General features: G+C 35.8%; 1 protein-coding gene across 2 annotated transcripts; it reads right to left on the bottom strand.

The window, feature by feature from the left end:
* Positions 1-5,430: 5,430 nt before the first annotated feature.
* pole4 (polymerase (DNA-directed), epsilon 4, accessory subunit) lies at positions 5,431-10,997 on the bottom strand. 2 transcript variants are annotated; one of them, XM_055184225.2, is made up of 4 exons: positions 10,655-10,997; positions 10,068-10,152; positions 9,927-9,968; positions 5,431-5,666 (listed from the first exon to the last, which is right to left on the bottom strand). In XM_055184225.2, exons 1-4 carry the CDS (start codon positions 10,835-10,837, stop codon positions 5,653-5,655), a joined length of 324 nt encoding a protein of 107 aa, XP_055040200.1. In that variant the 5' UTR covers positions 10,838-10,997; the 3' UTR covers positions 5,431-5,652. The 2 variants fall into 2 exon arrangements, with proteins under 2 accessions (XP_055040200.1, XP_055040198.1); XM_055184223.2 differs by having other exon boundaries at positions 10,607-10,993.
* Between the last annotated feature and the right edge of the window lie 700 nt (positions 10,998-11,697).

Here is an 11,697-nt window from a genome sequence, read left to right on the forward strand (position 1 = left end):
AATAACAAATGTTTTGGTTTCCTAGGTAATCTATGTGTTGTTTTTTGCTTGTTATATAAATAAACTGTTTAAAGAACTTTGTTGTTATTTATTCTTAGCGGAGTTTACCTGAAGTTTCTTGCGGACCACGACAGCCGCTTGTTTATGTTGTTACTGCCGAAACTGTCTATAGCAGTGTTCTTCACTCCCAATTCCGGAGAGCCGGTGCACTGCATAGTTTAGCTCCAACCTCAATCAAACACACCTACCTGTGATTTTCTAGGCTGCGTCCGAAACCACATACTGTACAGTAGGTACTGAAAAAGATGAAGTACCTACTTACTTGCCGTTAAAACATAGGTACTGTATAGTATGAATCTTGGTAGTATGAATGACATTCGGATAGGGTGGCCATTCGTGCCAGTTCCGCCGGACACGTCCCGAACAGGTTTTCGGGTTCGTTCTCCGGAAGTTGCAACCGTTACATTTCAAGGTAAGAATGAATCTACAATGATTGTATGTCTTAAAAGAAATAAATCTTAATTTTCTAATGTATTTTAACTGAAATGTGAGAACCTCGATGACGTATGCGCTCTGTTCGGGACATGTTCGGGACGTGTCCGGCAGAACTGGCACGAATGGCCACCCTAGATTCGGACGTACTACATCCGCCGTGTTGCTACATCACGTGACATACGTCGTCATCACGTCATTTCAATCCAGCACGAAAACAGCCGTATGCATCTTCTACTTTGTTGGATAACTCCTCTCCCGGGGCATCAGGGGATAGTGAAGTGTCCATCGTATGCACAATCTTACCGGAAGTAGTAGGTCTGGGTACTTTTCGCATACTGTTTTTCGAATACTATGTATTCGGACATACTACTCGCCTCGCCTACTGCTTTTAGCGTATTATATAGTATGAAGTAGGTGGTTTCGGACGCAGTACTAGTGATCATGAAGACATTGATTAGCTTGTTGGTTGAACTAAACTCTGCAGGGCACCGGCTCTCCAGGGTTGGGAGTGAAGAACACTAGGAAACCTCCTTTAGCACTTAACATAGTGGTTTCACAATACACAGGTACTGATTATTAAAAAACACAATTATTGATAGTGTGTTAGCATTGTAAATAATTCAACAGGCTTTTAAAATTTTGCCTTAAGAGCCACATTGGTCAAAAACTCTCTTTCCACCTCCATATCTTGTATTTTGAGTATCCGCTTGTTAAGTGATGACATAAGGAATACTGTTTTCGGGTCCAAGCCTCCACTTGTTTCAACAGAGGATAATATTTAAACAGCCGTTTATAAGCAAAATTTGAAGAGTTTTGTTGCAAAACGAGATAAATCCATTTTTTAACATTTTTGTCAAAACATGTTTATTATTATGTTATCATGTTATTATTTTGTTTTATGGTGCTACTTAGCTGTTTTTTTTAAGTTATGAAGGTTTAAATCAAAACAAACCAACTGCAGTTGAATTGAACTTAATTGGAATGCACAACCTAAAAACAAGATTTCTGAACAATTAAAAAAACGGTGGTTATCTCGTTTTGCAACGAAACTCTTCATTTATTCATATTGCACATTTAAGTGAAATTTTATAAACTCAGTGAACACTGCATTCTCCACGCTCACAGAAAGCAATACATTAATACTTCGTAAAAAAAAATCCATGTCCGTGAGTCCATGTCTGGTCATCCTAGAATGTGTTATGGAGAAAAATTAGGTTCAGTTGTTTTTGGTCGTTTTGCATTATTATACAAGTGTATATTAGCATGATTTTTGTTATCTCCCTATGGCATTTGAGATTGTTGGACCCGGAAGTGCTGCACGATGTAATACTTAACCAGCAGATAATCATTGGCCAAAAAACTACTAAAACAAAAAACTAAAGATATATTTTACTATTAGTATTGCTTATAAAACAAAAAAACAGATATTACAATATTTTCGTTGCAAGTTCTTTTGTCCACGATAAATGTCGTGACATTACAATGTTCAATATGTTCAAGTGAAACAAGTTAATACATTTAGACTGTTTAAAACAGTGAGCAAAATAATTTACAAGAAAACCTTGGATTTGTACATAATCTGAAGAAAAAAAACAGCAAAACTTGCTATTACAAATCTACATTGTAGAGCACTTTAGGGTGGTTGCCATTGTTGTTCTGGTCAAATGACCTGCTGAGACCACTCCACAAACCAAGATTTTTGGGCATGGCGACTCCTTTGGTTGAAGTCAGCTTTTGAAATGTAGCTTATTTCATCACTCAACAGATATAAAATCCCATTTTTTCCACTTAAGGAATAGTACACATCTCCCTAAACCAGTGTTCTAAAGTGTGGGGCAGGCCCCACTAGTGGGGAATAGGAACATTACAAGTGGGGCATGACAAACTGGAAGAAATTTGGTCATTTTTGTGATCTATTTTAATTCCTTTATTTATTGACCATACACTTAAAACAACACATTTAAATATGAAGAGTTTGGTTACAAAACGCAATAAATCCATTTTGACAAATTTCGGTAAAAACATGTTTTCTATACCATGAAAGTGACAAGATGAAAACCACTATTTTCTGTTACAAACTTTCACATAGCATCTTTAGGTTATAAAAACATAAAACATTCAAATCCATAACTTGATTTTCAAAGATTTATTATAAAAAAGAATTCTTTTTTCCACAAATTGCAATAAATCCATGACAGTTTTTTTTTCAAAATGCTAGAAATCTATTCAATCAAATGTGCATTCGTCTTTGCCATGATATATTTATTTATTTGAACAGTTGTACACACTGATAAAAAAAATAATCATTAATGGCATTAATAAAAACACTTACTTTGTCATATTAAGAACACTGTCATTGCTGTTATACTTGATGTCGTCGCTTAGCATTTTTCACAGCGATCAGCTGTAAAATGTTTTGGTTCTGCTTGATTTTCGTTGACTTTGAGTAAAATAATGGAAAGTTTTCCATAAGAACCATTGGGATCAATGTGTTAGCATGATGCTGTCGGGAGAACAAGCAACCGTCTCCCGAGTGCCTCTCGCATAAATTATTAGATGTTGATGGATTACGTTTCTTTCCCGTCACAGAAAAACATCACAGGTTTATCAATGCAATTAAAGTATTATTTTGTTTTGTTTGTTGATCACGAAGTACAAAGTAGATGAGGAAAACTAGGGCTCTGTGTACTCAGCACGCCGCCATTGTTTGTTTACATTGCGTGAATGGTGCGCTGTAATTTCTGGAGCGGATTTATTGCGCTCTGTAGAAAAAGGGGAGTGGCGTTTATCGCATTTTGGGAAAAATGGGAGAAAAGATAACAGAATAACGCGGCGGATATTGGATTTTGCGTAAAATGGAGAATTTACTTTTTAATACTGACCTGATATAATACTGATTTTGGCAGTAACTCATTTTTTTCAAAAATGGCATTTATTCTTCACATAAGCCTAACTTTAAGAGGACATATCATGAAAATCTGACTTTTTTGTTTAAGTACTATAATTGGGTCCACAGTGCTTCTATTAACCTAGAAAATGTGAAAAAGATCAACTCAGTAACTTAGTTTTAGTAAACCATTCTCAGCAAGCATGTGAAAAAATAGGTTATTGAAATTTGGCTCTCCTTTGATGTCAGAAGGGGATAATACGCCCCTCAATCTGCACTATCCAACCACAGCACTGCCATTTAATTTGCATTTTAAAGGACACACCCAAAAACTACACATTTTTGCACACACCTACAAAGTGGCAATTTTAACATACAATACAATAAATTGTATTTTGAGCTAGAACTTCACATACGTACTCTGGGGAAACCAAATATTTATTTGACATCGTAAAAAAGTATTGTGAAATGTCTCCTTTAAACCAACATTAGATTGTGAAAAAAAACCATAGACTACATAGCCTACAAGAATGACTTAATGTAGGGATGTTAATTGAAGCAGAACAAAAACTTTACTGTGGAGAGGCGGTATAGGCGGTAGCAGGTATAAAAGTTAACAATGAATAAGTTTGTGATACGGAAAGAAAAGAAAACTGAAGATTTGGCACCAGCAGAGAAAATCAAGACAGACAGTGGACCTAATCAACCAAAAAGTCAGCCCAAAAGAAAGTATGATGACTTCTGTCAGAGATTATTTACTTTTGAAGTCTTATTTCATGCAAACTGATAATACATTTGCATGTTTATTTTCTCTATTGCAAGTGTTTCATGCTGTTGTGTTTTCAAATATAATATGATTAAATACATTTCAACAGTTAAACTTAAAGCCTAGTTGATTACTATTTTGTTGGAGCGATTGGGGGACAGGTGGGGCTCAGAACCCCAGAAAAAGTTTGAGAACACTGCCCTAAATTGACTTAAGGTATTATTTCAGTCCTTCTAAATGTGCAGTACATTGCAGATTTTTGGCATTTCGTATTATCTGTTCATTGAAGCACGTTACAAAAGCCTGTCCATCCATGCAAAGGCAGCTATGCAAAGAATTTATAGCATGACATACTGGAGCTATGAAAGGAACGTAATTCAGTTCATCTAGAATTAATTTTATCCCTTGGATCAAGACGTAAAACCAATAAAACCAAAGGAAAATATTGGTTTTCACTTTTTTTTGGCAAAGTTTGTATTTCTGCTGGATTGACTGCATCTCTCACGCTATTAGACCACCAGTACTAACCATTCATAGCCGACTGTTGGTGTTCCCTGAAGACACACTTTAGTTACACACCTCAAGACTTATGCTGCTGTTTGTGAATATTTTTGTTTGGATTCCAGTGACCTGCTTATTCATAAATATCTATGGATACAATGGCTTGTTAAATTTGCTGAATGAATGAGTCTGTGGGGAAAATACCATTTATCCTGTGAACTGGAGGTTGACAGTGTTTATTGAATCTAGTCTAAGCCTCAGATCATGAACCACACGTTATGTTATTGATATGATGTCTCATGCATTTCACACCAGACAAATTGTACAATGTACTGATACTAATAATGTTTCTTCAATCTTGATTTTCTGAAAAGGTCACATGACATGTACAATTATTCATATAGCAGTTGAGTCTAAATGGCTTTAGAGTAGAGTACATTTATTGTCAGTTCACTGACAACATATTGAATTGGTATAAAATCACAGACGTCATGGGGGACATGTTGAAACTCAAACGTTGTTTGGAAAACTAATCCCGTCCGAATAGTGCTATTGTGTGATATATAATCACAGGTCACTGTTCAACAAACTTTGGGACGCACCAAAACGCAAAACTTTTTCACATAAGCTTGGGTTTCTGGTTCCCGGCATTCACATGCATATGATCAGAAGTCAATGGGACAGTAAGTTTAAGTGTGTAGTTTTGACCAACACCATCAATGAATAATTAGGAATTCACTCAGATTATTTGACTTACATTCAATAGTCTGAAAAACAAAGATTTAGGAAAGAACCTACATTTATTTAAACATTATAAGAATCTTATAGTGAAAAAATACAATTGGCACTTTACAAAAGTAACACCCCACAACTTTTCACAGTCTTCGCAGACCAACATCACAACTAAATACATGTTTCTCCATGTTTGTCCCATTTCAAATCAACATACTGACAAGTAAACAGTGGACCTTTAGAAATTGAGTCTTTATCTCAGCAGGTCCAGTCAGTCCAGGGTACCTACAAAACAGTAATACAGAGTATTTAAATAACAATCTGACAAGACACTATTACTGTAAGCTACTCTGCTGACAAGTTTATGTTATACTTTTCATACCAGTGAATATTTTAAAACCCAGTGAGAAGAAAGTCTACTGACTACAGTAACAGCACCACGCTCCTTTTTGTCCCAAGAAGACTGTTGGCAAATTCCTTACAATTAAAACGAAGTACCGTATTTTTTGGTCTGCGCCTTGTAAGTCAGTATGAATTCATTTTGTCATTTATGAGGCAAGAGACAACATTACAGTCTACAGCCGCGAGAGTCCGACACATGCTGCTTCTGTATTTATGTAATTCAATGGATTCAGTGATGCGAAATGACGAGTATGCAAATTTCATGCTAGTTGGCTTGTTCGGTTAATTTTGACTTTTCAACCTTCCAGGTAACTTCTGTATGCTATGGTTTATCATTTAAATAATTGATAATATTACTTTAACGTACAGACATCTATTCAGCCTGCTATTCTGTCTGCTAATGTTTAGTTGAATAACTTGCCTTTCCAGATTAAATGTCTGTTCTTCGGCTTGGATTTTGTGAAATAATTTTCTAAATAAACGCGACGTATAGTCCACTGCGACTTATAGTCCACTGTGATTTATATATGTTTTTTGTCTTAATTAGGGCTGAAACAACTCATCAAGTTACTCTATTAATTCGATTCAAAAAATTCCTCGAAGCAAAAATTCTGCCTCGAAGCCTCATTAAATTCCTATGACGCGCACTACACGCGCCGAGATGTTGATGTTGTGATTTTTCGAACGGATTCTTAACCTACAATGCACCGCAATGCAAGTGATGCAAATCAAATGCAGCATTCTATTGAAAATGAATGTATGTATTTCTGCCGTACCAAAATGCAATTAAGCAACTGAACGTCTGACTGGGGAGTCACTCTTCTTCACGCACAGCACGTGTGCACAGACACACCGACACAGGTGCACGTGCACGCACACACACAGGTTGTTACCATAGCACATAGGCTCACCCCAGAAATGATATATTGTATGTTAGTAGGCTAATGGTAAATGCTGCAATGTACATAAACCAGATATTTACTTTGATGTCAGGGCTAGATTACAGCATGAAACCTGTTGTGCATATTAATAAATTACAGTGCTTAATTGTTGGCACTGGCACTTATAAACACTAAATGGGTAAAAATTGAAATAAATAGGCTTATTTTTTGGAGCCAAATGTCAATACCTCTGTTTTTTAAGAAATAAAAGCCAAATGCTTGAACATTTCACAGCCACGTCATTTTCGTTATGCATTATTTGTTTTGGTTGTTTACAAACACACACAAAAATTTTATCAGATTACTTGCTAGATTAATTGCTAGATTAATCGATTACAAAAAGAATCGATAGCTGCAGCCCTAGTCTTAATGACTCATTTTTTTATGACGCGGCTTATACTCCGGAAAGGACGGTAGACATTTTTTATTTATGTAGTTAATGCAGAATCAAGTAGTCAAAACATGACCTAAAGATTTAAAAGAAATATAAAATTATAATTTTCCATGTGTTACAAACGTAGAAAACTTACTGCATGTCATATGCCAACATGGATTAAGCATTGTAACTCTAAAATATCAAGGGGCAGTTTCCCGCACAGGGTTAAGATTAATCCAGGACTAGTAGGCCTTTGATATATTAGGACATGTAATTAGTTTTTTTAGAAATAAACTTTACAACAAAACAATACTGGTGTGCATCTTGAGACAAAACAATAGCACTGAAAGTGCTAAACGCAAATATTTTTTATACTAGCCCAATTGGGCCAATGGTTCAGGTTTTCACTTGCCCTGCCAAAATTTTCACGAGCCCCACCAAAATAAAAAATATATTCCAGTGTCACATTTTTAAAATAATAATTCAAAAGTGAAATATAATTGTATAGACGGTTTTAGCAGTAACAACATAAACAAAAAGCTTTCGTGGAACACATGTAACTTCTGATAAACTCTAAAAGGACATTGTTGCTATTGACTTTTAGGAATCTTTTGTTTCGAATCATTGGTTTGGAGCGTGTTTCAAAACTGGCCAGAAGGGGGAATGTAAAAAAAAGTGTAAAATGTTTGGACAGAACTGCTTTTACACCATTTTGACTAGTGCTGCCTCACGATTAGTCACGACTAATCGTTTGCAGAATAAAAGTTTTTGTTTACATAATATATGTGTGTTTACTGTGTATAATAATTATGTATATATAAATACAAACACATACATGTATAATTTTAATAAAAATATACATTTATATAATAAATCTTTTTATTTATATATAATTTAAATTATATATAAATGTAAACATGTATATACACATGCAAATGTTTCTTATTTACATACATGCGTATGTCTGTGTGCATTTATACATAATTATTATACACAGTACACCAACATATATTATGTAACCAAACATTTTTATTCTGCAAGCGATTAGTCACGATTAATCGTAAAGCAGCACTAATTTTGACTAGGCATGGGCCGGTATAAGATTCTGGCAGTATGATAACCTTTATCAAAAATACCATGGTTTCACAGTGTTGCGGTACTGCCATTGCAACACTAAAATGTGTTATTTTCAAATGTCAGGTATAATATGCTTTCAAAAAATATATTTTTTTTGTAATGTATATTAAATGTAAACATCAAATCAATCACATGACTTAATGATTTAATGAATTTTGTATAAACACAGCTCATACCTTGAAGACGGTATCACAGAACATTTTAGTGGTTTTGAAACCTTGACCGTTTAAAACCTCGGTATACGTTGAAACCGGTAACCGGCCCATGCCTAATTTTGACCAGCAGGTGTCGCCAGCGTGTGTGGTGTTTCGAACGCTTCGAAAAACTGAATAAAATTTTTAAGCAATTGCTTCAATTGATTCGAAGCTTCAAAAAGCTTTGTTCCTCCCATCTCTAGGTAAACCATCCCTTTAAGTTCCGCTATTATTATTATTATTAAGACAATTGGAAATTTTAAATGTAAACTCTATTTCTAAAATTTCACAATACTCTTATCAGGATCACCATGCACGCTATCTGCTGTCGGCTTTTCTCATGAGCTTCAAGGTTTTGTTCACGGTGGTTGTTGGTCCAACAAAAAAGGCTCCTGATTTGTCTGTTTACCTGGAAACTGATGGTGAACTGTGCAAAGCATCCCATTGTTTATTTTGTCGGATTTTACCCAAGTAAATGTCTGCTTCCAAGATGTTAAATAAATAAAATTAAAATGAAAGGTCACGTTCTTTCTGATCTCATTTTTAAAATCCTAGTTACTGTGTAATGTTGCTATAATAGCATTAATAATACCTGTGAAATCATAAAGCTCAAAGTTCACTGCCAGGTGAGGCCATATATTTTCTTTAACAGTATTCCCCTTTCAAAGCCTACAGCGAACGGACGGTTTGTACTACAGCCCTCTACTTCCTGCTTTAATGACGTCAGTAGAAAAGTTTTTTGACTAAACTCCGCCCACAGGAATATATCAGTCGCCAGCTAAGATAATGGCAAGCTAAGCTGCTATTGAACCAAAACACACTAAACAAACTACACAATCAGAACTCGATATGTATTTCTGAAGGAGGGACTTCATAGAACAAGGAAGCCATCAGACCGTTTTTAGGACAGTGAAAACAGCGCTATACAGATAAGTAAATTGTGTGAATACCGCGTTTTTTTTACACATGAAACCTGAACACATGTTATATTGCACACTGAAAACACAATCAAAGCTTTGATTGTTGAACCCTGACTGATATATGTTAAGATATGTCAATACAAGATGTTTTGACATTAAGGCTCAAACAGGTATTTTAGTCTGGGACTAGGATAAGACCTGTCCGGGAAAACGCCCCCTAGAATTTTCGGTTTTGGCCCAGAATTTTCATTTTAGTGCACCTACTTAAAAACTTTGACGTTATGTAACTTCATGAAGTATTATTTAGAAATGATCAGAATACCGCAAATGTGCATTCTGCATATGGTTTTGTTTTGTGTATCTTCCCTGTTTTTAAATGAACTGTAGAGGTGGTTACATTTTATGAGGTGCTAAAATACCTAGAAAGTCTGTTTTTTTTACTTATAAATCTGAATCTAATTCCTCATTTTATGTAAAAGAAAGAAATGGCACCAATCCAAAAGATCCATAAAATTATCTGCCTCTCCTTCACACTACTGCCAGCAGAAAATAACATTAAATCATGATTCACTTACCTTCCAAAAACGCAAATTCATCTATTGCTTCAATAGCGTTGTCTGCCAAAGAAAAAACAACAACATTACAGCATTAAGACCGATGTTGTTACTAGCAAAAGCTGTATTAAAATGGTTTTAAAATCCAGTATTTCATCTCACCCAAGTCTTTTCGTTGAAGGGTTTTTCTTTTTCCTTGTTGTGCATATACAAGTGCATCTTTTGCGATCATTTCCACGAAAAGCTCCTGAGGCAGAAAATGAATGTATACGGTCAAATAAGAGATTAAAGAAACTCCAGACACACATAAAGTGCATTTATGAATCGTACCATGTTAGTATTTAGGTTAAAATAAGAGAGATCATACATTTGCATTTTGTAAAAGTGAGAGGTACTGAATCTGGAGGTGGATGAGTCTATTTATTACATTATAAAAAGCTGATCCATTGCGAAGTCCAGTCCAAGTGGTTATATTTCATGCTTTAATGTATTACATTTTCTTTTTATCATGATTATATAAGTTTTATTACGTGTATACTGCACTTATTTATTTTTGTCTATTGTACACTTTTTTAATACTTAAAACACAGCACGCACTCAATGTATCAAATAAGACCGAAAATTGAAAGACATGTAACGTTAGATGGACAGTTAGATTGACAAAGGACAAGAGGGATGTATTGATGTGTGTGTGTGCTGACCGTGGCTTTGGCTATGATGAACACGGACTCTTGACTCGCGAGACTCACGTCTGGATCGGCTTTCATCAGTGTTTTGATGCGTGACAGCGGTAACTTGGCGAGCCGGTGCTGCTGCTGTGGACCCGCGGCGGGCCCGACATGCGCGTTCCCTGCGTCCTCATCGGGCTCGGTGGCTCGAGGCTCATCTTCAGTTCCGCTTCGCTCCGGGTCAGACTCCGCGCGAGCCGCCATTGACGCACGCGGCGCTGGACAGAGCTGCAGTGTGTTTAAACTCGCGGAGTCGCGGCTGTCTGAATAGCACGCGCCTCAAAGCCGAAAGCGGCGTGTCTGTCGCTCTCCCGCCAAATCGCACGGTAAACACAACACAACCTCCAGGGGGAGGAGACGGCGGAACAGACGTCAGAACGTGACGTCATATTGTGTCACGAATATAATCAAAACCATTTCACGACAATTCTTAAAATCGACTTAGCAATCTTACACGTTTTATTAATACACACTTTAGGTTTCAATAAAACTCGAGAAAATAAATAAAATGGGAAGTTTCTATTAGAATAATAACTAAAAACACAAATGTCCTGTAACGTTAGGTGGCAGTAGAGTTGTAGCTTTCTTTCAATTTGCTAACTCATTTTTTGTGCGTTCTGCTTCAAGTTTTATTTCAGCTTTTTAGGAATACACTGAGCCTAAAACGTGTTGGGTAACTATAATGAATTAATGTGATCCATCAGAACTGTTGACTGTAAACTGTACTGAGAATGAGATCTGTGGTGGAATTAAGTTTTTGGCTGCACAACCTTTTCACTCATCGACACGGGTCATTGTACAGAGAAACGTCCACTTTTGGTATGGCAAGATGTCTTAAAATTAATTTATTTTCTAACATGTAAACTTAGACCACATTATTAGATTACTCTTTGACTTTATGAGTACACATAAATGACAGCTTAATGATTTTTTTTTAAATTCAGCTTTAAAGCTTAATTCTTAAGTGTAGCAGTATTTAATTAATTTAAATTTATCATCATGTCACATGTGAAAGATTTTATTTTATGTGAAAAAACACAGTAACACCAGTGACACAACAAATC

The sequence above is a fragment of the Misgurnus anguillicaudatus genome, chromosome 14 (genome assembly GCF_027580225.2).
Source record: "Misgurnus anguillicaudatus chromosome 14, ASM2758022v2, whole genome shotgun sequence".
NCBI lineage: Eukaryota > Metazoa > Chordata > Actinopteri > Cypriniformes > Cobitidae > Misgurnus > Misgurnus anguillicaudatus.